The sequence below is a fragment of the Daldinia childiae genome (genome assembly GCF_008694065.1).
Source record: "Daldinia childiae strain JS-1345 chromosome Unknown Scaffold2, whole genome shotgun sequence".
Taxonomy (NCBI): domain Eukaryota; kingdom Fungi; phylum Ascomycota; class Sordariomycetes; order Xylariales; family Hypoxylaceae; genus Daldinia; species Daldinia childiae.
In genome coordinates, this window is record NW_022984643.1 from 271,210 (window position 1) to 297,277 (window position 26,068).

At 45.3% G+C, this 26,068-nt stretch overlaps 7 protein-coding genes across 7 annotated transcripts; 4 read left to right on the plus strand and 3 right to left on the minus strand.

Annotated features, from left to right (window-relative positions):
• Positions 1-5,823: 5,823 nt before the first annotated feature.
• GL218_01017 (Xanthine phosphoribosyltransferase 1) lies at positions 5,824-6,706 on the plus strand (the record flags this gene model as incomplete). The annotated part of the gene is made up of 3 exons (XM_033577463.1): positions 5,824-5,856; positions 6,027-6,467; positions 6,533-6,706. The coding sequence occupies 3 exons, from the start codon at positions 5,824-5,826 to the stop codon at positions 6,704-6,706; spliced, it is 648 nt and encodes a 215-aa protein (XP_033438228.1).
• A 240-nt stretch (positions 6,707-6,946) lies between these two features.
• GL218_01018 (uncharacterized protein) lies at positions 6,947-7,816 on the minus strand (the record flags this gene model as incomplete). Its single annotated transcript, XM_033577464.1, has 1 exon — positions 6,947-7,816. The coding sequence occupies one exon, from the start codon at positions 7,814-7,816 to the stop codon at positions 6,947-6,949; it is 870 nt and encodes a 289-aa protein (XP_033438223.1).
• Positions 7,817-8,910: 1,094 nt separating this feature from the next.
• Positions 8,911-10,626, plus strand: GL218_01019 (uncharacterized protein; the record flags this gene model as incomplete). The annotated part of the gene is made up of 2 exons (XM_033577465.1): positions 8,911-10,441; positions 10,499-10,626. 2 exons carry the CDS (start codon positions 8,911-8,913, stop codon positions 10,624-10,626), a joined length of 1,659 nt encoding a protein of 552 aa, XP_033438224.1.
• A 579-nt stretch (positions 10,627-11,205) lies between these two features.
• GL218_01020 (putative dolichyl-phosphate mannosyltransferase polypeptide 3 protein) lies at positions 11,206-11,691 on the minus strand (the record flags this gene model as incomplete). The annotated part of the gene is made up of 3 exons (XM_033577466.1): positions 11,206-11,367; positions 11,489-11,557; positions 11,644-11,691. 3 exons carry the CDS (start codon positions 11,689-11,691, stop codon positions 11,206-11,208), a joined length of 279 nt encoding a protein of 92 aa, XP_033438387.1.
• A 3,645-nt stretch (positions 11,692-15,336) lies between these two features.
• On the plus strand, positions 15,337-17,338 carry GL218_01021 (uncharacterized protein; the record flags this gene model as incomplete). Its single annotated transcript, XM_033577467.1, has 4 exons — positions 15,337-15,357; positions 15,514-15,640; positions 15,699-15,836; positions 15,903-17,338. 4 exons carry the CDS (start codon positions 15,337-15,339, stop codon positions 17,336-17,338), a joined length of 1,722 nt encoding a protein of 573 aa, XP_033438386.1.
• A 409-nt stretch (positions 17,339-17,747) lies between these two features.
• GL218_01022 (60S ribosomal protein L13) lies at positions 17,748-20,223 on the minus strand (the record flags this gene model as incomplete). Its single annotated transcript, XM_033577468.1, has 6 exons — positions 17,748-18,149; positions 18,256-18,414; positions 18,504-18,550; positions 18,643-18,676; positions 19,448-19,877; positions 19,937-20,223. The coding sequence occupies 6 exons, from the start codon at positions 20,221-20,223 to the stop codon at positions 17,748-17,750; spliced, it is 1,359 nt and encodes a 452-aa protein (XP_033438389.1).
• Positions 20,224-24,279: 4,056 nt separating this feature from the next.
• GL218_01023 (Acyl-coenzyme A thioesterase 9, mitochondrial) lies at positions 24,280-25,865 on the plus strand (the record flags this gene model as incomplete). Its single annotated transcript, XM_033577469.1, has 3 exons — positions 24,280-24,643; positions 24,688-25,617; positions 25,732-25,865. The coding sequence occupies 3 exons, from the start codon at positions 24,280-24,282 to the stop codon at positions 25,863-25,865; spliced, it is 1,428 nt and encodes a 475-aa protein (XP_033438388.1).
• Positions 25,866-26,068: the final 203 nt, after the last annotated feature.

Sequence of the window (26,068 nt, forward strand, 5' to 3'; positions counted from 1 at the left end):
TCGATTGGTATTCGAGACTGTATATCCAAGCAAGATGTATTTGCGCCAATCATAGCCGAGAATACAGAATGAACAGGAAACTACGGTTGAAACCTAGAAAAAAGGTGGACATGGGTAGATTCACACACTCGAAATATCATGGAGTAGAGGTAAAGGTTAAATCAGGAGAATATAATACGACATAGAAGGACCATATGTACCTGTAGAACTAGCTATAAAAATTAAGAAAACTATGCTGTCTTACAAGAGTTTGAATATGGAAATAGTACTAATTATTTCATTATTAAAGCTTAATGTTATAAGTTATTTCTTTAAGTAGTGAAGAGTTGTGAATTAGGCACGGGGATACTTTTAGAAAAAAGCAAACCGTTAGTGGATTGATCTTTGCAATAACATTTATTATCTATCATAAAATATGAAAGTGCGACTCTAGGCAGCAATCCATTCATCTACGATAAGAAGCCAGCTATTCCATTGTAGAAAATATTCTTATTTTAAAAATAGTCATTCGGTAGGATTTCTTTGGGCTTATATTTTCTTGGAAATAATTTTTATAAGCTAGGATATGCAATGATCTTAAAAGACTTATAACGCACACAGCCATAGCAAACAAGTGAGTGCATCTTATACCTTGGAACTGGTTTGCTTGCCTTTTTTGGTATAATCATCTCTGTGAATAGCAATGCTTCCAAATAAAAGATGTAACTGGTATGGAGCTCTAGGTGGACTTCGTATATATCATACTTGAATATAAAACACTTAGATGTAAGAACTTCTAACTATATATTAACATATATGGCTTGTACTTGGATTGAGTGAAGTATATAAGTAAAGGAGTGACCCCTTTAAAAAGTGGATATCCAAAGGTTCTAGGTTAGAAGTTCCGCCGATACCCGACGGACATTTTCAATCCGGAAGGAAGGCGTCGGGTGGGTCTTCCGATAGCGCGTATCGCTACTGCGTTTGTCGCTACCGTCGAACAAAAACTTTTGTAATCCGCCTTCGATTTCCGTCGGCGATAATGATTTACTTCCTGTATAATTTCTATAAGCCAACTCAAACGTGTATAGAATGAAACCTGCCAACGTCTTACGTATCAATAACAGTGAGCATGAGGAGACGTTACTATCTCCATCACCTAAATCTACGAAACGTCGCAGCGCGGAAGACAAGTCGACCGGGGAACCGCAAAAGCGACGGCGCCGGGCATTCTCTTGCCTGTCATGCCAGAAGCTGAAGTGCAGATGCGAATATGACCCTGGTGCGCAGGGTTGCCATCGGTGCCAGACATTGAGGTTCGCAAAATGATATCCTTGGCGTATTTGCCCGTACCCTATGTATTCTTGCACGGCGTATGTCAAAGGCTTTAACTAATAGTTTGCGTAAAGAATTGAATGCTCTCTTCGTGGAGAAAACATAGTATCTTCATCCAACTTAAACCCCGAGCCAGCTACTTCAAACATCGAAGAAAGGTATACTTCTAATGCCTAGGTTTGGGGGGTGGCTCTGAACCATTATCCCCAATTTGTTGTAGTAAGCTTACACACTCATTAGGCTTCAACGGTATGAATGTGAATTGCAAGAGATTAAGTCAATGCTCAAAGACCTAACTTCAGGTGCCCAATCTCAAAATGGTCGAGCTCTAGCTAGCAAGAGTTCTTCCAATGTTGGTGACGGCCACACGCTACGCGTAGAACAAGAAACTCACATTCCCGAGTATTTCTCGGCCCCAGCTGATAAAGGGGCCCAGTCTGCACCGATTGTCGTGCTTAGATCAATATCCCAGCAAATCACTAGAGGCTATAGAAGGTTGCTGGAACATATTAACGTTGATCTTGTGCAGCTCCAGCTTCTTGACGAACAGACTGCAAATGAGTTAATCCACCTGTGAGTCTGAAACCTGCTTCAATAGCGGATGCCCATCTCAGGTAGCAGTGTGCTTATTAACACGAGATGAAGTTTCTTCCGCTACCAAGGTCACAATCTTCTCGTCTGTGGTGTAGAGGACTTGACTGCAAGTAGCGAGACTCGTAGAGTATCCGCTTTCTTGCACAGCGTTTGCTGTCTAATGGGCGTCGCCTACCATAGCGATATATGCGGATCGTCGTTGCATAGGCAGATGTACGAACAAGTTCGAATCACACTGGGACAAGCTCTTCTATCGAGCCCCCTGAATCTTGAAGAGATCAATGCCGTGTTGATAATGAGCAACAATGCAAATAGCCCAGGCGGTGTATGTGGATGCGATCTTGATTGATGTCCATGATAACTTCTCTCTAACTTTAAACAGAACGGAGTCGACTATGTAGACAGCTGGTTATTGACTGGTTACTGTGCTAAGCAAGCTATGCTTAGTATCAGTTTCTCGAAGATAATAAATAGCATAAAACAAGGGAAATTAACGAGTGAGGATCATAAAGCCATTCACTTATGGTCTAAGATTTGTCTCCATCATCTCCAGTAAGTATTGATATTCGCGGTTCGTTCTGATAACTAATACGCCACTTGTACTATAGTTGGGCTGCGACAACAGGCAGGCCATCCATCATACCAGCTTCTTACATCAACCAATGCAACATTTTGCTCAACTTCTACCAAGCTACCATGCAAGATGGGATGCTCGTCGCTGAGATATTGCTCTATTCAACCTTACATCAGAAGCTCACGCATCAGTCGTATCTTGGCGATGGCGGCGAATGTAAAGAGTTCCTATCGTGGAAAGAGAAATGGAATCACTTATTAGGTGAGTTACGCGTCTATTGGGATATTTAATAGATTTTCTAAACATCCTAGGCCTTCCAACATCATCAATGCTGAAAATTGGATATCATGCTGCTTGTCTTATCCTAGCTGTTCGGTCGCTAGAAGAAGTCGGGCAAGGGCTACGGCCACGGATGTTCCTCTCGGAGATGGATGGAGAGGACGCAAGCGATAATGAATACCATGCTTCAACACACCCGCGACGAACCAGAGACGGAGATGGCAACACCTTACGAATAAATGCGTGTAAGTACGCCATGCTTGTTTTGCAGACTTTTCTGGAAATGCCGTCCTTCCTCATGGATGCGATCCCTACGTGTCTGTGCCTATGCATCGGGTATTGCGCCCTACTCCTCGCGCATTACGATGAGTCACAATCAAAGGTCTCAGATCAGGTTAGTCGAGACTTGATCATACAAATCGACCAATGGATTAGGACGTCCCCTGGTAAAGCTTGGTCCTTTAAGTACGGGACGCTTGCTAAGCATAAAATGGAATCCCGAACCAGCGGTGATTCAGGCTCGACGAGCGACCACCAGACGCCAACGAGGACGCATCCTCAGAACCATGACAATGATCAAGACGGAATAGCCGCACCGATCGGGGCCGATAGTCATGACCATAATCATCATGAGGCGGCGGGATACCACGCGAGGGAAATATGCTCACCAGAGGCTCAGCAACTTGACTCCGAGTCGATTTTTCCACCCTTCGACATGTCAGAGCATGCGATATTCCCCAGGATGGAAGACTTCTTTGGTGGTGGCTTTTTGGATTTCGTGGGATAGGATTTAGACTACTAAATCATTTATTAGATCCAATTATTGCTCGACTCGTATCTAAATATTAGTTGGCTCAGGTTGCCTTGTTTATATCCCTGAATAGTAGAACTAGGGTATGTCCACATTCCCGGTGTCAAACTACGAACATAACGACTGTCATATTAAGGTAGAGGCTATATTAATTATTAACTATCTAAGTCTATATTCAACGCTGCTCGGGTTAATATTAATGCAACCCTTTCCATAATCGACGTTATAATAGTAAGTGATTCTATACAATGTTCTGAACTTTGAATACCTCTTAAGGGTACAACGCTGAATATTAAATTCCAAGCCGCTGAAGACCGTATTTTTCTTGTTTCCACTTTCACAAACTAGATGTAGTGTCATAATCCTATCTCCTTGAAGACACTATAGTATCGTCTACCCATGTTCCATTTACCTCCTCTGGGTCTACGCTTGCCATATTTAGGTCGTCGAGCAAGCGATTTATTTTCATCACACGGTTAGGATCGTTTATTATGATGTCATCTTTGCCAGGCGGTTTATATGCGAAACTGTCGTATAGATCTCCGTCACGGGTGCGCTTTTTGTACGCCGCGCACGCAATTTTGAAGCTCAATGGCCTGGACGTGATTGTTTCTGAACTTATATATGTCCACTCCCGAGGATATAGACACTCTAGACATGCCGGATCCTCAAGCACTCTCCGTGTAAGGTGCCAGAGAAGCGAGAAAATATCTATAAGTAAGACCTCCACCGCAACCTTTCTGCTATATAACGCTTCGAGATATTTAACCTCAACTGATAAGTTTTCTCGTGCTACAAATATATACCGCCAGGGATCCAGTTTTCCTCCGCTGTACTCGGCGAACCGCAAAGGCATTCTAACATCAGGTTCATATAGATCCTGCTCGTCTGGAGGCTTTAGCGATGGTACGAGGACTGGTATTTTTCCGATGGGGGTATCCTAGTATCCACCAAGATAGAGGCTTGACGAGTCCTGCATGGTTCGTGAAGAAACGGGTCCTTGCAGAGGAGGCCAGGACGTGATGAGAGGGATGTCTACTCTAGCTTCGTCCATCACTATTGAGAAGTCTTTGCTTTCCAAGAATCCTTTTGTCGTTCTGGGATTGAGGCTGAAGTGGCTGCCGTATTGGAGTGTATATGGAGGTAGTGCTGAGGTTTGATGTCTGTGATTTAGGTGGAGTCTACTGATCCATTCGCTATTTGTTTCTAGTGAAGGGGATGAGTGTATAGGTCGTAGCGTCTAGGTCGTAGTGTCTAGGCAATGCTAATATGAGAATCTTAAGTACCTGTATGTAAGTGTATAATTGGTGCATGCAAAAAGATTATTAGGTATTTTGAGATCAAGCCTTGGATTTGGTTGGCTAATGCGATAAAAATTTTTTTTCCTAGTTCCCCAACTCTTTTAAGTTTTAAGTTTAAGTTTAAGTTGACATATATTCGTTCTTACCCGTTCGTCTCAGAATGTTTCTATTAATGTTAACTTCGGCGTTCTCCACCATGTCAATCCATAAGAGGTATACTGTATATGCACCTACCTATTCGATTTCACGTGGCCTGCGGCGATATCCTAGAGCAATACCAATACATATTTGATTACTTGCAAGGTCCAGGTCAGTTATGTTTATTTTATTTAGTTATTCTATTTTCTGTTACACAGCGGGGAATATTCTATAAATAAACCCGAAACATAGATATTTGCTTGAGTAAAAGGTGGTGAATGTTCCTGTCTTGTATACCTTAGGTACAACATATAGATACCTATAGGTAAGAGTGGTGGAGGTCAAAGGTGTGGAAGTAAGTACCTAAAGTACCTAAGCGGAAGATTTAAGGTGGCGGAGATGGCCGTGAATTTAGAGTGTTGGTGGTAGGTACCCTAAGCTGTAGTGTCACGGTGGAGGTCCCAGTGGCAGTGACTTGCCTAATTTGTCGCTACAGAAATGCTTGCACACCTGCCTCTTACCTCCCAATGAGTCCGGACCCCTCCAAAGCCCCACGTAAAAAAAGCCCTCTAAATACATTGCCCCACTAAAAGTTTCTTTCCCTTCGAGTCCCAGTCGCAACTCAAACTCTAAACTTTTCCCTCTAGCCCTTCCTTTTCTATACATGAATCCTTCTTCTCTATCTTTCTATATGATCCTCTAAAATCAGCTTCTTCACCTCCCCTTCTAAACTTTTCCCGCGTTCTTCAATAGTACACAAGCTGTAAAAATATCAGATTTCCCCCACTATTCTATCTTCTGCATCAGCCAAGATGGTGGAGAAGATCTACGTCACTTACAACGATGTAAGCAGATCTTGATCTTGCTTGTTTACCTATTGCAACCTCACCACAACATAACCCCCGCTGTTCCTGCTTCTTGCTTCGGGGAGCCGGTGAGAAACCGGCTATGCCGTCTGAAAATCCGAAAAGTTGGTTTGCGTCTGTAATTATCTAACCGATTTGGCGACCAACAGGTTCACAAGCTCTGCCAAGAGGCAGCCCCCAAGATTCTGAGTGCGTTCAACCCGCAACTCATTATCGCCATCGGCGGTGGTGGTTATGTGCCCGCGCGAATCTTGCGCTCTTTCCTCAAACAGCCTGGCAGCCCCAACATCCCTATCCAGGCCATTGGCCTCTCCCTATACGAGCAGCTGCCCGTAAAAGATTCCTCGAGCGTGGGCGAAGGTGTCGTAGATCAAATTGGAACTAAGGTCACCCGCACTCAATGGCTTGACCTGAGCAGTCTGGGCGAGATCCAGAACTTGGTCGGCAAGCGCATCCTGATCGTCGACGAAGTTGACGACACGCGAACGACGCTAGAGTATGCCGTCAAGGAACTGGAGAAGGATGTCGAGGAAGCGCGAAAAAAGTTGGGCAATGACGACAAGACAGAGTTCAGCATCTTCGTCCTACATGTAAGTGATCGCAAGTCCTAGGATGTCAGGAAGTCTGTCACCGCAGCTGCTAACAGATACAACAGAACAAGGACAAGCGGAAGAAGGGTACATTGCCCTCGGATATGATAGAGCAATCACGATATCTTGCAGCGAGAACGATAGGCGATGAGTGGATATGCTATCCGTGGGAAGCAACGGATATCGACCTACACGACGAGCTAGCGAAGAAACAAACAAACGGGAACGGTACTGCTTAGGTGCAGTCAGTAACTGGTTTGCGGTTGGAGCCTTTCCTTTTCGGATAGGTAGGATAGACATGGCGTGCTAGATAGACACCGCGGGCAACTCGATACGCATCGAGAATCTAGGCTCCAAACCGAAGACCAAAGAAATATAAAAATTTCGGACATTCCATAAAGCCGATTCGAATATGAAGTAGTTCTTTGGCGAATTGTTCTATTGCTCGACAGGGGTATATATGATGTAGCCATCTTTCTCTAAGCACCGAAAGTACCCTCCCTGATATGTTTTTCTTTAAGTCTCTTTTCTTGCTTCATGAACTCTCGAATGCCAACCGGCACGTCCTTGTATAGGTCATCGTCCCAAAAGTCCTTGGCAATCTTGGGTCGATCAGCCATCTTCAAATCCGGCTGCCAGTTTGCCTCACTGCCGCTGCCATCGTCATCCATACTTGTAGCACTGGTTGGACCCGATAGCCCCCCTTCCGTAACTTTGGCTGCGCGTGGAACCTCTTTGGATGGCTCTCCTTGTTGCGATTGTTGCGCTTGCAAAGCTTTCTCGGCTATCGCAGACGCGCTAACCCAGTCCTCCATCTCGTCGCGGTAGCGGTCCCAGACACAGTTCACGCACCCACTCATGCAGCAGTTGTCTGGCTCTTCTGGCCGCGGGGGGACTAAGACGCCGGCTATTAGCGTACTGCGGTTCCGGATGGCTTCGAGGCGCTCGGCTCTCTCGGCTGGGCCAGCGAGTCGCGAGCCAAAGATAATACGTGCCTTTTCTTGTGCTGTCGCCGGCTTTGCTGAGGTTTCAGGCCCGGTAGAAGAGGATGAAGACGACGGGGTGGCCTCATCCTTGGACTTTTTGGCGGGAGCCTTCTTGACGGTACTCCGGGGAGATTTAGGCGATGAAGTAGGAGGTTCTTCGGGCTTGATGTCGGGAATAGGTTGCGGCCTGTTAAGGACAGCTTCGTAGTAGAGACCCAGCGGTACCGCTTGCTCTGAAGCCTCACCGGGAGTACCACCAGGTAGTTTTGAGCCGCCTGAATAGAAGACGCGAGGAGCCTGAGGCTGTCGGATAAGAGACCCGAGCCTAGAAGCTCTTATTAAAGGCCTTGTAGGAATCGGCATTGTGAAGACCAATATATGCCTAAGCGTGATATTGAGAACAAGGCCGGGGTGGATAGAAAGCAAGTGGGATAGAATTACGAGCGAATGAAATAAAGGAGAAAATGGGTTGACTTTTTTCCTGTCGACCTCACGTCATCGGAAGAAGATTGGGGAGATGGAGGGGGGGCAAATTAGTGGCAGGTAGGTACAGCATCTTCGTTGTATCACGTGGCAAACAATACGCCTAAATCATAAATACCTAAATACATGTTACATGTACATACCTTATCTGCTTATATTAGCATGACCTATTTCTAGATCTGCGCTAAAGAAAACAAGGCTGATAAGATAAGAAATAGCGGGTAGCTTTTTCGGCGCGTCAACATCCACTTATACAACTTGACCTAACGCGTTTTATAAAAAAAATATGTACCTATTTCAACCTTATTAATATTAATGTGAAGTATACAAGAGAAGGGTGATTTCAGTTCAATTGGGCACTTGTAATAAGATAGGTTCCAAGTAACCCTTTATATTCTCCAATTTTTTTTGTATAACCCATCCCACATCAAATCTACGGCAGTATAGCAATAACAAACATCAACACATGCAAATCCAAATCCAAATCCAGGTTAAGACTTATCAAACCCCGGCCAAGTCCAGTCCAAACCCATGAAGTCGATATACGATTGGAAATATTATGATTGGATAAGAGGGGATATTTAGGTTATTCGATGGACTCTTCAGCTCCGAAGCGCCGCAAGACGTCGCCTACGACGAATATTCCCATAGGCGGTTCGACTGCGCCGTCATCCAAAGATGACCCTGTTAGAAGATCTACGCGACATCAGATACCATCTTTTGCGTCGCCGACAAAGGCTAGCCTTGCGCGATCGAACCCCGATATTCTAGAACGAAGAGGTACCTCTAGAAACCAACCTTCGGAGGATGCGCTCGCAGCGTCAGAAGCAGGAAGTCTCCCAGATCATACCCTAGGTGATTCAGATATTAGACAAGCAGGAGATGATACAGAAACAAGGAGTCGAGAGGCGCAACAAACGCAATCCACCTCGGCTGATCAACCATGGAGTCCCGTTCGACGCGCTTCAGGAGCTATGGCCTCCAGACCACGAAGGACACCAAATAAGCCATCGCCACGTCCATTACCTGCACCTTCGGCCGAAGAAGAAGAAGAAGAAGAGTTGATGAACCCTTTTAAAGGTCGAGTATTACGGCGCTCTCCACCTCCCGGAGAGGCTATACTAGAAGAACCAGAGCTTCCACCTACGCCAACACAACAAGGCATATCTGACCCTGCCTCGGTCCAAACCTCCCCCGTGGGAATTCATAACACACCTACCAAACGCCCAAGAAGGAGTCGAGTATTAGCCGAGCGAATTAAGAGTTCCCCTCTAAAACAACCACCACTCCGTCATCCCGAATTCACAAAAGAAGTCACACGTGAAGAGTCACCATCCCGAACGGCAGAGAGAACGCTCAGGGCACAACCACAAAGCCGGAAGAAGAGGCGAAAATCGCATCCAGCCCGAAATGCTGAAGAACCTGATGCACTAGCTGAGAAGAAAGCGCTGCGGGATTCGTTACTTGCTGAAGTTGCTCGCTTAAAATCAGATCTAGACTTGGCAACTCGTGAAAATACTCTCTTACACGAATTGCAACAAGGAAGGAGATCTAGTACAGCGCCAAAAGACCCAGAAGACAGGGAGTCTCTTCTGGATTTACTCCGTCGGCACACTCTCCCTCCCGAAAATGAGGCGGCTCCCGATCCAACACAAGACTGGCTTGAAGCCGCATTAAATCCCATCTCATTTCTCCCCTTTAGCAAATCGAGCTTGTCGTTTCCATCTATATTTTCTTCACCGCGAAATGATGCTGATGCGGAAACTGAAAAGCTTCCTATTTCTCATCATCCCGTGCCGATGACAGCGGAGGAAGAATTGCCTTACCTCCAAATATTCACCCCCTTAGCTTTCACGTCTACTGTCTCCATGATACCCCGCGACGATCCCGGAAATCCAGGACCACTTATGCAAAAATATACTATATCCGCTTCGTCAACACCACCAGGTCTATTTGCCGCGACAATTGAAATGACAGTAAACACCAAAAGGCTATCTATTGCTGAACTGAAAGTCCCACGTCTTGAGCCGTCCGCAGTTGGCGAGCTGGGGCCTTTCGTGGAACGGGTCGTTAGAGGTACGGGGACCAGCGCTTTAACAAGGAATGTTAGCGTCATAACTTGGGCTATGAGTGAATGGCTCCGCGTCGCAACAAAGAGAGCTCGATTTTGGTGTGCCGTCGAAAGGGACCTGAGAAGCAGCGAAGGGCTGGCAAAATGCGCTAGGGAAATGAGGACAGATACGAGGAAGAAGGGTCGAGGCCGTCGAGCTATGACAGCGGATGATGAAAACGATGACGATGAGCTTGAGGACCAAGACAATAAAATGCGCTTCACTAAAGCTGATATGCTACCTCATCTAGGAAGAACATACCTTGACCTAGAGCTGACCAGCCTCGGCGACCCGGAGGATAATCCAGGTTCTCGTATTGAATGGCATATCGAATTCGACTGGACCGGAGAAGCACGAAGCAAAATAGGATTATTGCTAGGGACTCCGGCGAAGTGTAAGTCAATTCAACTATCCAACACAATACGTATATAAATAATCTAACTCATAATAGGGCACGGACAAGACACAAAGGGTAGCTTAACAAGTATACCGGGAATATTTGACAAGTTGATCCAAGAAAATAAAGATCCGATGGAAGCTCTAAAGACAGTAGTCGCATTGCTAGTTGGGGAAGAGTAAAGGGGAAATAGTACATGCATACAAGCGGGTAACTTGATTTGTTAGGTCATGACTTATTACGTGTTTATGAGGTATGACGATACTTCGAGCTGTATACCCAATCGAGAAACTAAATAGCTAGGATTCATCAGGTTTAGCCGATGAGTCTCCCTCGATATTCCAAACTACGACGAGGCTTCTTGGAACAGAAACCTTGTCGAGATCTCTCTTCCTCGGTTCTCCGTGGGCTTAGCTACAAGGAATTATATGTAGTCCATGGTGCAGAATATGAGCCACTAAGTAAAAAAAGGCTATAACTAAATTTGGTGATGCCCTCTTGTGGATTACTACGTGTTCTAGATCAGGTAGTTACAAGTACAGAACCGAAAACAAATTAATAAATTGCCAATCAGCAATCTATGACATTTGCAGGTCTCTTAATCATTAATTTATATTGACATCCTCTCACCCCGTCTGAAACTAGGAAGTTGTAGTTTACAACTAGTTATAGGAACAAGATAGGTGCTTATTGTATGACTTGACAGTCTTCATCCCTACGACCTTTCTATCTCATTCTACCACCACTCTTCGCGACCGCAATTAATCCACCTCAACACCTAGACGTCGGAGATCGGTCTTGGCCAACTCGATTTCAGCCGTAAGTTCTTTGTGGGCCTCGGGGACATCGTGGAAGGTCATAACGTTCCAACCGAGGCGGAAGAGCAAGTATGCGCCGAAGGAGACAAGGGCCCAGAAGGGGAGCTATGTATTTCAGACGAGCATTAGTTAGTTATAATTTCTTTCATTTCTGTTTGAACAGGGTGGCGCAATATTTGAAGTCGAAAGGACAGGTCAAGTAGAATCGAATTGGAATTCAACATACGACAGGGACGATCTCGGTCTGCACTAGTTCAGGGAGAGGGACGAGGTTCAGGTACAAGGCGAGATAGAGCTACGGAAACATATTAGTAAGCGACTAAGGTAATATAGCAGAGCAATTGAGGGTATTCAAGAAGATCTCGTTCGAATTCGACGTACAGAGGTGACCAAGAGGCCGACGGAGATGGTCTGTTGCGCACGCGTCATATTGATTATAATTTTGCGTATGTACGAAGGCTGACGAAATTATAGGATTGTAATGAAACCGTCACTTGCGTAAAAATCAAGGTCGTGGTAGGTTTATTAAAGGAGTGACGTGAAGAGAGTGAGTATATATTGTAAGTCTCGAAATTTGGTGGTGATAATGTTGTCTTCCAGGCCAGATTGGATAAAGTCTATTTTATCGCTGCGCGACGCGGACCATATGTCAATCTACCCGATAAGGGGAGCCTAGACGTTTATGCTATCAGGTTATGCATATGTATGAATATATACAAGCTTATGCATATATACAATTTTACAAGAGTGCTCCAGTTTCCTTAATATAACTACTAACATCCCCTTCTCAGGTTCTTACTCTCTTACTCAATCACACTTTTAAATCCCCAATTCAAATTTGTTCGGGACCAATGTAAAAATTCTAGTAATTTATATATAATGTATAGAGGTCTCACGTTCACGTATTAACTTAAAGTCTACGTTTGAATCTGCTACTAATGATACTCGACAGGATGATTTAATGTTCTTTATTTCCAGAAACTCGTCGCAATCGTACCTCTATTACTAGAACTACTTAGAAAAGATTTACTAACGAAACTAATGTTCAATTAGCCCACGTAGCCAGTATCAGGCCTGCTGTCATTACATAAATATTGCCTTAGAGAACCTAGGCACAAAGTTCATGAGCATGCCCAGAGCTCCGTAAGCATCGAGAATTTAGCGAGTCAACCCTATCCATCTCTCATTACAGCATAGGTTCATTCATAGAAAGCCCGTAAGTAATACGGGGACTATAGTCAGTACCCCTAGGAATTTCCACGTAGCTGCGACTCCCCTGAGTTTAGCCGATTCACTAACTGGTATCTGGGTTGGTGATGTAGTCGGTGCTGACGTAGAAGACGTGCTATGGAAAGACGTGGTACAGGGCGTAGAATGAGAAGATGAACCAAGAGGAACTGGAACTAAAACTATGAGGCAAGTATTAGATTTCTTATATCGTGATGGGAAAATATATCGAACATTAAAATAACTTACCAGTCGAGGTCGAGCAAGGTATCTTCGTGGTATTGGCATGAGTTGAAGAGTAATTAGATGTGGACGCGGGGTAACTAATACTTTCCCTCGTAAGAGCTGTGGGTGTGATATTAGGAGTACGAAGCGTGGTGTCCGACTGGGAGCGGGTAGACCCGATAGGAGAGGCCCCTGAGATGTTGGTCATATTGGATGTTATTGTGATAGAGATTGTTCCTTGGAGGGTGCTCGTACGTGTGGTGGTGCCGGATAGTGTTATATCTGGAGTATGCGACGGAGTTTCCAATGTACCGCATTGAGATAGATACTTTGTAACAGTCTCAGTGACGCTCTTGGTAACGGTTTCGTCCACAAGACCACCGCCTGAATAGCCCTGTGCGGCGTATGAGAGGGGTGTCAGTAGGCAAACGAGTGACAGAAGCCAGTATATGGCCATTGTGAACGAGTGACTTGGAGGGGACGTGGTATGGCCGAATATAGAGGCCGGAATAGCTTAGACGAGGGGGTATCGGGACTCCCCTTCTTTATAATACCTTAAGTGATCTGCCCAGGCAAGATCGTAAGTCGTCCTGTCCTACCTGTTCCTCACCACGCGCATGATCCCCAGATTAGCGGAGCATTTCAATTTGAAGTCATTGCTAACGCTAGTAGTACGAGCATTGATTCGCTCTAAAGGAAGGGTATACCAAATCTTCAGACGAGTGGGTTTGCTCCAAACACCACGACGTTTGTGTCGCACAATGGGAGTTGACGGAGATTACAGGTATGACTTAGGTGTATACTGAAACATACGGATGGTTGAACTCGCGTCAAGAAGCGTTATTACTGCCGTTCTGGTCAGTGAGGATAATTAGTGTTGAATACATGCCTATTCGTAAGACAATCCTGTAAGCGTATGGTACGATCACGATTAGTGAAATAGTGCTTGGTAGTGACACCGTACGATGAACATCCAGACTTGGGATAGAATAAAAATTTCAACTGTCCCCATCTATCGAACAGAGAGCAGTTGGCTATTAGGGGATGGAAGTAGCATATTAAACCCCAATCAAAAGGGGACAGGGGAAACTACCGTATAAACATTTAACATCTAAACTACCTCATCTAGCTCGAAAAATAGGATTCTCACAGATGTAGTAGCTTCGTGCTTACTACCGAGTGGAACGGGCGCTCGCGGCGGATTCTAACATCTCACCTACGGACCGCCGAAATTAGTCCTTTCACGAACTCGAGGGGCATTCTCTGCCTGCCTCTCTTGTATGGAGCCACTATTAGGTCCACAGAGATTCCTAGCTAATGACCAGCAGCCAGTTATCTCACTCCCCGAAAGAATAGTAGGATCAGAGGACATGTACTATCTTCTGCCGTGATGCATTGGGGCCTCTAAATTGCATTGTCCTGACGTAACAGTCTCAGACTCCTATCCATCAAATGATCATGGTGCTGGTTACTTGTGTAACTTGATACGACGCATCTCGATCATCAAGTCTGTGGTTTTCATACTACACGGCCGCGACCATGAGACATAGTAGATGCTCTCGGAATATGTGCTGATGGCGTGTTTTTTCGGACTCTAAAGTAGTAGAGAGAAAGTAACCGGAACCATAGGTTTTGAGCAAGATTGAAGATTTTTTAGGTATGCCCCAAGGATAATGTTTTCGGGGGTTCTGTTTAAGTTGTTTGTCACTTTAAGGGTTGGTGTTTTACCCCCTCCCCTCCCACTCGCCCCCTTTTCTTTTTCTTTTTTCTTTTTTTTTTTTGCTTACCCCTGAGCTGTATGAAATACTTCTTGTCTTTTAACTAGTTAATAACTAACTATACATACTTCTGACTGTTAATAAGTTCTCAATTTTTTGTATGTCACTTTTATATATAAAATATAAGATTCGAATCAAAAATTCAAGTACTCTTAAAATATTTTGATGTGCGCTAATAATAACGAATTACATGGAAGGAATGAATAGGAATGAATTGTAGGACGCGCGAAAGGAAAGAAAGCGCTGACGCGTCTGCCCCGCTAATCAATTATCAGTGGATAGACCCGTCGCAAAATGGCACAGAGCCTCACCTAATATTCACCCGGATCGAAAGCCGATTAGTGGGTTCCATGGTTTGGAAGTAACGGGATGTTCCTGAGATCGGGTACATATATACCTCCTTACCCTAAGGACCTAACAATTTGTTTACGTAATCATTAGTTGAACCTCGACTTTTACACTTTTGATCTGATGTCCTTCTATAAATTATCTTCTCATAATCGATATCTGATTACTTCTCCTTACGAAAGTAGTCCATAGAACCTTACTATATCAGAATTAGACCTGTGATGGGCCCGAGACTATGACGCCTGACGAGATCCAAGACCTATTCAACAACATTCCCCAAGATGAGGAGTCGAGGGTCCAAGCGCTAAAAGATCTTCTTAGCACCGCTCAGGAACTACAAGAAATCAAGTCCCCTGAACTTCAGGTCTTAGCAGAGCAGATAGGGAACGGTAGTAGAGAAGGTCAACAAAACCCCAATCTCATAAAGTATCTATATAGTCTTCACTTATATATATATATATAATACCTTAGCTAACACTCACATCTTTTTAGAACGATGGAGAGTCCCACTTGGAAGGTCTGGTCTACTGGACTTCTTCCTAGGCTTAATTAAGGGGGATGAGCTGGATCTAGACCTAGTAACTCATGCTCTCCGAGTAACAGGGAACTCTTGCGCAGACCAAGGTCTGTATCCCCTTAGTTGCCGAGGTTTCGGTATTCTCATGCTTACTAGACGGTAGATGAGAATCGGCAACGAGTTGTCGACTCGGGTTGTCTCCCTCAACTGGTGAAACTGCTGACACACGACTCGTTACTTCAATTCGCTATCCCGGTTTTATTTAATATATGCGTTGACTACGGTGAGAATGAAAAGTTGAATAGGGGTATATCTAGTCTTACTGACATAATAACAATTAGAACCGGCTCAGGCAGCGGCCTCTAAAGCTCATCTAGGCATATATCTAATCGACCTCATTCAGACTCGCCCGTTACAGGAAAAGGCGCTACCATACATGAATATCATCTATAAGTTGCTAGGCATGGCAGTTGCTCAAGGTAAATTGCTCCCCTTATATTAAGTCATACCGTGCTCAAAGTATAATGATATTAACAAGTTATAAGAATTCGAGCCCGACTTGATAAACCCTCAGGCGCCGTATCTTCTCTTGTCACAATCCACCCTAGATGCCTCTGAACAAGGGTTTCCAGATTTCGACGGCTTCCTAGGGCTATCATCGGCCGCATTGGCATATCTCTCTCATCAGAAGCTCCAAGACAGCTTCCTCGAGACCCCTGGCGCCGTCGCCATATTCATCTCAGCTTTTCAAAGAGTTATCAAAGGTGTTTCTGTCTTCAATATTGACGATACCGATGAGCAGGCGCAACTTGCCCAGCTACAATCCATGTATACCAAAACTTGGGCGGACCTGTCTGCTCACCCTCAATTCGCCTCTTTATGCTCGCTGGATAGTCCGGTAGCCGGTCTGCTGCTCGGCTGGATTTCTTCATCTCATGATATGGAACTCCAGATTGCAGCTTGCCTAGCCTTCGGTAACATCGCTCGTACCGACGCTCAAAGTATCGCCTTAGTACAGGAGATGTCTGTGCATAAGTCGATAATCCCCATCCTATCCTCCGACTTAGAAACAGATGCCCAGCTGCTCCATTGCGCTCTTAGCTTCTTGAAGAACTTATCCATTCCCGCGAGCAATAAAGCCGTGCTAGGCAGTGCGGGCCTACTGGACCCCAGTGTTCTGCCCCGGATATGGGATCTTGACACGCAGCCGCAAGTCCAATTTGACGCCGTGTCGCTCACACGTATCCTCCTTGTCAACTGCCCCGAAAACGTGCGACGTGTCTGTGTAACCTCAGATACGCAAAGCAGGACTCCTATACAACAATTAATAGACCTACACAGCAAAGCTGACCAGGAGCCTACTAAGATGGAAACAGCCCGCGCCGTAGCCGGCGTCTGCCGCGTCCTACACTCTGACAAACCGGCCGGGTCTTCACTCCTCCCCGAGTCGTCACCCTCGCCTGCTTCCGAAGATGAGGCCAGCTCGCTCCTGCGGGATTTCTACGGCAAGCATCCCGCTCTACTAGACACGTTATTATATCTCGGTCTCCAGACCAAATTCCCCGTCTTACGATCAGACCTATGGTTCGTTCTCGCACTCATGGCACGCTCCGCCGAAGGATTTTCCATCGTAAAACAGGCTATATTGCAACATCCTGAACTGAAAGATCTCCTTGCAGCGGCTGTCGCAGGTGAGCGTGAGGCGAACCAAGAGGCAAGCAGTAACCCACCCGCAGGGAACGGGTTAGATCTCTCGGCGATAGGTCAGCTGGAACCGCAGCAAGTAGACCCAAAGAAGACCGCAGCGATGACCAAAGTAGATCGAGAAAACGCCCTAGTACTAATCGCTGAGCTGGCGAGGGGTGGCCCGGACGAACTCCGCTCTGACATGAGGGAAGTTTTTGTCCAGATGCTGAAAACGGGAGGGCAGCTAGTACTCGGCGATAGAAACGAGAATGTCGAATCTGCAACTAGTCAGTGAGCCCGTACTAGAATTAGATTTAAATTATAGATATGCGAAGCGTTTAGAGTATAGCATCTCGATAGATACAATCAATTATGCGAGGTTTCCCTATTAATCGTCAGTATTGGTCTCCCTATTATTTCGTATGCTTTCCCGTTTCGTTTCGCATGTTAGTTTACGGCTTCATGTCACGGTCTTTTGAGAGGCACAGAGAGTATGTCCATTCATTTTTCCATTGAGAACGACCTAGAGCAAACCGGAAGATGCAATAATGCTTCGGCCTTTGTTGTGTGACGAGAGAACGATGATATTTTGTTTCTCTCCTGGCTACACAGGAACCGCAAGCCAACCCGCCGTGACCGTCCAACAACACAACGAAAGCAGAACCCTAATGATGCCGTCCGTACTCCCGTAAGAGACCTCCATCTTATTTCTTGTTGGCCTCAGCCTCAGCCTTGTCTCTGGCTCGCTTCTCCCGCACACCTTGTAGTCTGGCTTCGCTCCTCGCCTTGCGGAGCTTCGCGAAAGCACCACCCTCGATCGCCTTGGGCAGATCGCTCTTCTTGATCTCTGAAATGCCCTCAGCCACGGGGATGATGGGTAGGGTGGCTCCAACAGTGGAGACAGTCTCGGTGTTGCTGAGGTCGATGTCCTTGCTGTCACCGGCCTTGGGGTGCTTAGCACCCTTGCGGGGGAATACGATCAATCGTTCCTTGTAAGCCTTAAGGCGAGCGACATTGGCGACGAGAGACTCTTCGCTAAGGTTCTGTCGGCGGTAGTCTACGGAGATACCGACGGTAGGGGCCACGAGGCGGGGGATACCAGCTTCCTGTATAGATTGTTAGAATATCGAGGAATGTGGAATTAATGCAGTGTGCGCAGGGCGCAGAGCATAGGACATAGGGCATAGGGCGTTTCTAGAAGGGGATATATACCTTCAGCTCAGTCAGAGTGAAACCACGTCCAGCACGAACACGGCGGTTGTACTTGATGGTCGGGCATCGGACGACGGGTCTCAACTTGTCGACAGGTCGGGGAGCGACGGCAGCAGCCTTAGCACGACGCAGAGAGCGACGGCGGATCTTCTGGGTAGGCTATAGTTTTTCCAATGTTAATAATTGAATTATTTTCGGATTCGATTTAATCTCGTCGTTAAAAGTTCTGAAGGGGATCGTCTTCATACCTGGTCGAAGTGGGTTCGGACCCGGCGCTGCCAATCCTTTCGGAAATCTGCATGTATCAAGTCAGTTTTATTATTACATTACGATTTTAATTTTTAATTGATCGATTCGTATTCTGGGAATGGATTCGATTGAACGTACGGTTGTGTTGAATCTGGTTGTTGTGCTTGATCGCCTAGATTTCATTTTTATTAGTGATAAATCCTCTTAAAAGAGAAGTTTCTGAATAGATATTACTCACCATTGTGACTGATTGCGATCAAGGGTTAGTTGTGGAATGAATGGTCGTCTATCGCAAGTCGTCTCAGTTCTCCAGATTAGAGGCACGAGAATTTCCTAGAGGTTGTAGCTTGAACCAACCCGCACTTTCGGCAAAAATTTTGGAGGGTTAGAAAACCCTACAATTTGTAAGTGGGGACGAATGCACCTGTTTGTGGGTTTGTGGGTTTGTGCGTGGCTTAGGCTTAGGCTTAGGTTCTGGAAGGTCTGAGGCTGAAGTGGGACATGTCTATCTCTCATTTGATCAGCTGACTAATCGAATAGTTATCTAGGTAAACTTAAATCCGCAAGCGTGTAAATAGCTTCACATCCTCGCTTTTCATACTTTACATTATCAACGACACTAGGAAATTATATGCTAATACCTAAAACACAATAGTAATTAACTAGACCATATCTCTCCTTATTCTAACACCCCAAGCCCTCGGTTCGGAATCCGAAAGCTTTGCCTACAAGATCTAGTTAATCCAAAACTAACTATCAAAATGATAAACATCTGATATAATCATCCCAACCCTGTCATTTCTCTATGCTGCTGCCACGAACTTGGAGCACTATACATTTCAACTGACTGTATTTGATCTCTACTTATTGCGCTGCTGTCAGCCTCTGAAGGTGGCACTGCGCTATCTGTTGTGACGTGTTTGTTTGGTGTTGTGGTATTTACTTCCCCCTGACCCATGTGCTGCGGCCGCCGGTTCCGTCGCAGGATATAGACCACGGCCACCACCGTACCGCAGACAAGGGCCAACCCACCCAACACACCGCCGATAATAGCACCTATATTAGTACTCGTCGAGTCCGTTGAGGATTGCTGACTTGTTGTAGTGGACTCCGGGCCTAAGTCAAATTTGGTGGTTTTTGAAGATGATGATAATGATGGCGATTCTGCTGAGCTTGTTGAGCTATCCTGCGTGCTTTCTAAGCCCGAACTTGTTATAGTACTGCTTGTTGTCGAAGAAACCAACTCTTCTGTAGTTGTGAGGAGGTAGGTATCTGTTGTATCAAGTCCACCGCAGGCGAGATATGTATAGGTCGTCTCGTATTCACTTATATAGATAAGTGCCGTAGAGCAATAACCATAATCCGACTCTGAGCTGCAACACCAACAGCTATTAATAACCAAGACAGCACATAATTTGAGGCCTAAACTTACCAAGAGATCGTGTGTTCGTATCCTATCATTCCACAGCCCATAGAGCACTTCGCTCCATCCGTGCAAACTCCAGCCAGTCCACAATCGCTGAGATTCATATCCGTGATGCAAAAACCCCATAGACCATTCACAGTATCAATGCGACAGTCAAAGGGTGGAGCAACAGTCCGGGTTTTCGATGGATTGCCGTCCTGGTAACCACAAGTGGGTGATATTTGAGTTGGGACATCCTGCAATCCAAGTCGTTCATGTGTAGCTAACTCGTCTCTCCTGTTGAGCTGAGACATAGTAGTCTCGACAATTCTTAGTTCTACGACCGAGGAAGCCTGGTAGGCCCGAATAATAACTATTTGCCAAAATAATAGGAGGAGATGAGTAACAGGGAAGTTTGCCGCCATGTTGATAATTCCATACTCTGTCGGGTGGACTTGAAAATAAACATACGGCATGAGCTAGAGTCAATAAAAGTAAGGAAAAGAAGATAAATCTCATAGAATCGAGTATATGCGAGCCAACATTAGGGCCGAATGAGACGCCTCGACATAGCATTTCTGCCAAGCTTTTCCTCTCCCAGTTCCTGCTTGCCCCCCCCTATCTGATCGACTAGTTGAACAGCCTAGAAGTACACTGAATAATGTCCCCTCCCCCATTTTTGCATCATGTATTTCGGATACTAGCATAGTATATATGGCCAATAAGAGGAAAATCTTACCGCCAAATTATCACTGTAGAAAATTCAACTCGGTAGGACAGAAACAAAAGGGGGGGGAAGCCACCGGCACGCCACCAACGTGCCACGACAGCCTCGACAATATACATATAGATATAGCAACAGCATCACTATTTCTAAAGTAAAATATATCTTCTCGAGATTGAATAGATGTTATGTCCGTTTTTATAGGACAATGGCAAAGTGAATCTATGTGGGTAAACATTCTTCAAATTGACAATATTGATATCATGGTAGGACACTATTGGCGGATCTTTTTGAAAACTAAATTATGTCTACTGCAAGGGGGCACTACTATCGTAAAATAATAATGGGGGCTATTATATTTTCCCTGTAGAGTACACGGATATCTAGCTTGTTCTTGGATTACATGTTTGGGTTGTGTATGAGGCAACGGAGGACAAATATGAAGCCATGGCGCTAAAGGAATCATATACACAACACGATACGTCCAACAGACCTCATTTGTCACACTTCATTTAATCACGAAGGATTCTTTTCTTAGGCGCTGATCCGATCACTTCGCGAAACTGAACATGCGTACCTGCAACCTCGTCCAGGACTAGAAATCGGGCGTTTTCGTCTCGTATCACACGCCACAAACCTCCGTGAATCCCCAAACCGAATCCTGATGAAGCGGGCGCGCTTAAATTTTCTTCAGGCAATCTGCCTGTATCTTATTATTCTTATCTTCGGGGCTACGTACCAGAGTTTCCCCTCGGAGTCATGGAGTCAGGGGAAGCAGTCCGGTTTTCGTCCATCTAATTCGCCAATATCTTTGGACTCGATTAGAGGTCAGAAGTGAATCATGTGTCGGACCTAATCCATCTATATCTAGACGACCCACGGAACATAACTATATATATCAAAGCCATTTTAGACTCGGCAGATACTACATTCCCTCGCCTAGGGTGTCCGAACTCGAACCTAGCACGGTATAAATACCTAAAAGCACTGTCGGAAGATCATGGGCCTCAAGAATTAAAATAATTTTTTACTCTCGACTTTCGGCAGTCCATTAATATTTTGCCTTGTCTACTAGGATCCATTACACAAGCAATAAAGATTCTTAGTCCAACTACTAGCGCTCCGTCGACAGTGGAAGGTAACTCAAACGATGGCACACGCGAAGTCCTGTACTCCCTAGGCATTGCATATTATGTTCAGTAAAGTGAAATGGACCCCAAGGCTAGAGAAAGGATAACAAAGCTCGCACAGCTTCACAACTTGGCCATCTCGCCACTTCTCTCCCTTGCTGGCTTGACTCAAGATGCAAAACCAAACCCATCATAGTCGTCGTTAGTGCCAAATACAAATACGACTGTCATCTTCTTAAACGACGTAGCAATATGTGTATCTGACATATTCGAGCTACTACACCAGCGAATCTTCCAATCAGCAGATATGACTTGCGCTATGGACTGGACCTACGTTGGCCGCGACCCAACATTCTATAACGTGTGAGTAGCACGCACTCTCCAGGGAGATTTGTTCTTCGATATTCCGCCAGACGGCAACTGAAATAGCGCATGGAATCTATTCTGGAATGATCAAAAAACTGGTGAGCGGCTCAGCAGGATTCTCTCTTTCAGGTCTTTGCGTGTTGGAATGGAGCCGTAGCTTTCACGGCTGCGCTGATACTTGGAGAACAGTTCTACTAAGATCGAGGAGACTCGAAGTCGCCTGGAAAGGAGAAGAAGGGAGAGAGAATCGAATTTCGAGGACTGCGGGAAGACGAGTGTTACTTGGGGGAGCTAACGCTATTCTGTAAGGACCTCTGGCGAACGGGTCATGGGCGCATCGCTGTTGTGCCATCAGTCAACCTCGAATACTCCGATGAGGCTGCATCTAAAATCAAGGCGGCCAAAAGGTATACGTCACGATAGACAGAACGAGAAGACGAAGACGCAATGAGAATCCAGTGGGTAGACCGGCCGCCCGACACGGTAACATGTATGCCGGGCTTAGGAGATCAAACCTGGCGACTGTGGAACGAAACATTTACTTAGGCTAGCGAAAGGAAATGAACTAATTCGACTGCTACCGAAGTTTATCGCCTTAAAGCTATACTACGGAGAATGGAATTTTTTTTTTGAAAAGTAGGGCGAACAAAGTTGTAGATACTCGGATCTCATAAAGATTTACCATGTGCTATTACTCGACAATACATCGAAAATTTTGGTATTGATACACCTCAGTATGGTATTATACTTGACTAAATACGGTTATAGAGAGATATGATATGGGAAACGAGGCCTATAATGCTAGGTTAAATAGAATCCGTTAAGCTAGCCATAGAGCAGGAGAGAGTGTATCCTAGATCATCAGTTAATATTATGCATACGAGTTCAAACAAGAACTCTATCTCTAGTTTCGAAAATGTAATATATATATTCCCTAGATTGTCATGTCACATTAGTACATGAGAAGGGAACTTGCAACGACGATGATACTGTTGAAATCGATGATTAGGTTAAGCTGAGTAGAGAGCAAGACCTTTGGATTAGGAAAAAAATTAGCTAGTTTAAAAATTCCAGGAGTGTTTAGTTAAATATTTAATTAAATATATATTAACCTATCTAGATGATACAGAAATAAAATTGAATATAGGTCGATTTATGTAAAGTGTACCTAAGTTGAAGGTATTTTATAGCAAGTTGTTGGTAACATGTAGGTACATGAATACATCGATTCGGAGAGACACCTTATGCGGGGACCAATATATTAATTGTCATAATGAGCCTATCTTCATCCAATAGATGATTAACTATAAAAGGGAATATCATTATAGGAGCCTTGGTAGTTCAATATATACTTATAAGTTGAAAGATTCAAGTGTGAGTGATATGTAAGTATATAAATACATAAATACATTGAAGCTTGGCAAAGCCACGTGCGAGTAAAAAAAAGACTGCACGGTTTTATTTAAGCAATAGTGACTGGTATCACTATAAAGATAGCGGTAACCCGCCTAGATTTAGTAGATAAGTCACTATTTAACTTTCATCCTAGCGCGTAGCTCTCACAGTACCAAGTAACCTAGAAGTCAGGAGATTACAAAATGCGGTGCTACTTTTGGCCCAGACCTTTCTAGGCTCAGAAAAACGCCATGCGCGGGGGGTCCTAAAAATATTAACTATCATAACGAGTCACTTTTAGCCTTGGTAGCTCAATTGGCTAGAGCGTGGGACTTTTACAAAATGGATAATAAATCCTTTACTTGGAATTAATCCCAAGGTTGCGGGTTCGACCCCCGCCTGAGGCGTTTATTCTTTTGCTAATATTTTTTGATTCGCATGTATATATTATATTTGTTTATTCAATATTCTTCATTCTTTTTTTATTCTCGTGTTGTTGTTGTTAGTTAACTTGTTATATTATATCTATGAGTTGAATGAAAGTTTGCACATATGGCAACATATGGCATAGTAAGACAGGTACGAGTTGCAGTTACCGGATATATCCCAGATTGGACCCGTAATTGCCTACCGAGCTCCCGCAATGCCCCGATAGGTACCCGAATACTTAAAGGACCCGTCATGTTTTATCGCATCGCCGATCTACACTACTGCATATCAATGTAACTCTAGCCAACGACATTGACATCTCGATCATGATCTATAGGAATCTACCAATCAGACGCCTAGTTGCTCTGGCTTCTAGATCCAAGACATTGGATACGTGCGCCGTCTTAACCGGAGTACCGAAAAGATGTCTACACGGCACGGCTTCCCTCCGTACAGATGGAGTATTTCGCGGCCTTACAGATAATCGTCTGCCGACGCCGTGGATAGAGGCGTGGAGGCTACAGCAAGAAGGGAAAAACGTAGCCACCGACGAGGTTCAACCGCAAGAACGCGATCTTACTCCGAAAAAGATGAGTGATAGTTATCATCGAGTCGTACTTCCTCTGGGTCGCGATCCGTGGCTTAGCGACACTTACATTAACTCATCCGGTCACATAAGGTCCTCAGCTCGTATCTCCAATCTGCTGGTTTTTCTGACTAAGACTTTAGATTAGGCACGATATTCATGGATCTTGACGCCCTGTCGGGTATTATCGTGTATAAACATACCGGGCCGGGCGTAGCTGTTGTTACCGCTGCGCTGGACAGGATCACCATCGCTCACCCGTTGACTGAGATATGCGATCTCGAGTATAGCGGGCAAGTAACCTACGCGTCGGGACGGAGTAGCGTAGAAATCACTTGCAAGGTCGCCAGAGCCAGAGACGAAGGAGAACCCAGTAAACCGGAGGATGTATTGCTAACATGCACCTTCACCATGGTAGCCCTAGATCCCAAAACCAAGAAGCCGATCAACATACCGCGTCTAGAGTGCTCGACCCCCGAAGAAGAAAATATCTTCAAAGCTGGGGAGGCCAAAGCCCTAGCCACCAAACAAAAACTCAAGACGTCACTACTTGAAACGGAGCCCAACGACCCAGAATCAGCTCTGATCCATAAGATCTGGCTTCGACAACTGGCATACCACGACCCGAACAACCACATCCGGCAACCGGGCAACGTGCTCGCCATGTCCAAGACGCAGCTCTCGACTGCGTCCATCATGCAGCCGCAATACCGAAACCGGCACCAGACCATGATCTTTGGCGGCTTTCACCTAAAGCAGACGTTCGAGCTGGCGTTCTGCTGCGCGGCGAGTTTCGCACACGCTCGCCCCACGTTCATTAGTGCCGACCCGTGTACTTTCCGGAACCCGGTGCCGGTCGGTAGTGTCTTATACTTGACTGCGACGATCGTGTATACGGACCCGCCGCTATTGGAAGAGGATGGCAGCGAGCCCCGGCAGAACGACCCAGAGAATCCGGTTACGCGGCTGCATGTTAGGGTGGATAGTAAGGTGAGAGATGTCGAGCATGGGAACGCGAGGCCGACGGGCCAATTTAACTATACCTTCTCAGTCCCTAAGGATGTCAAGGTTCTACCCAGTATGTATCCTTTTATATTTATTCATCATCGCCACCTTTCCAACTCATAGCAACTTGCTATTCACCCGTCTTTTTCATCCCTTCTATAGACGTGCAGCTAATTCGACATCTTAGATACGTATGAAGAGTATATGATGTACATCGATGCGAGGAGAAGAGTACAGCTCGCAGATGTGCAGGATCGCCAGGGGCATACAGACTCGAAAATTCAATTGCAATCAGTTGACACTGTTAATCTCACGGAGTGAGCCCGATTATGTCGAGTTCAAATTTTTGGTCTCCAGTGTGCCGAGTTGAACTTTTCGAGGGAGCTGTTAGAAGTAAATATTATTTATCTTATGTATATGTCGATTATTCTAGATTTAGACAGGGGCCTTAGGCGGATGGGGCATATAGACTGATTCGCCTGTATATAAACACGCCTTCAAGGTTTATACTCGTAAAAATTTAT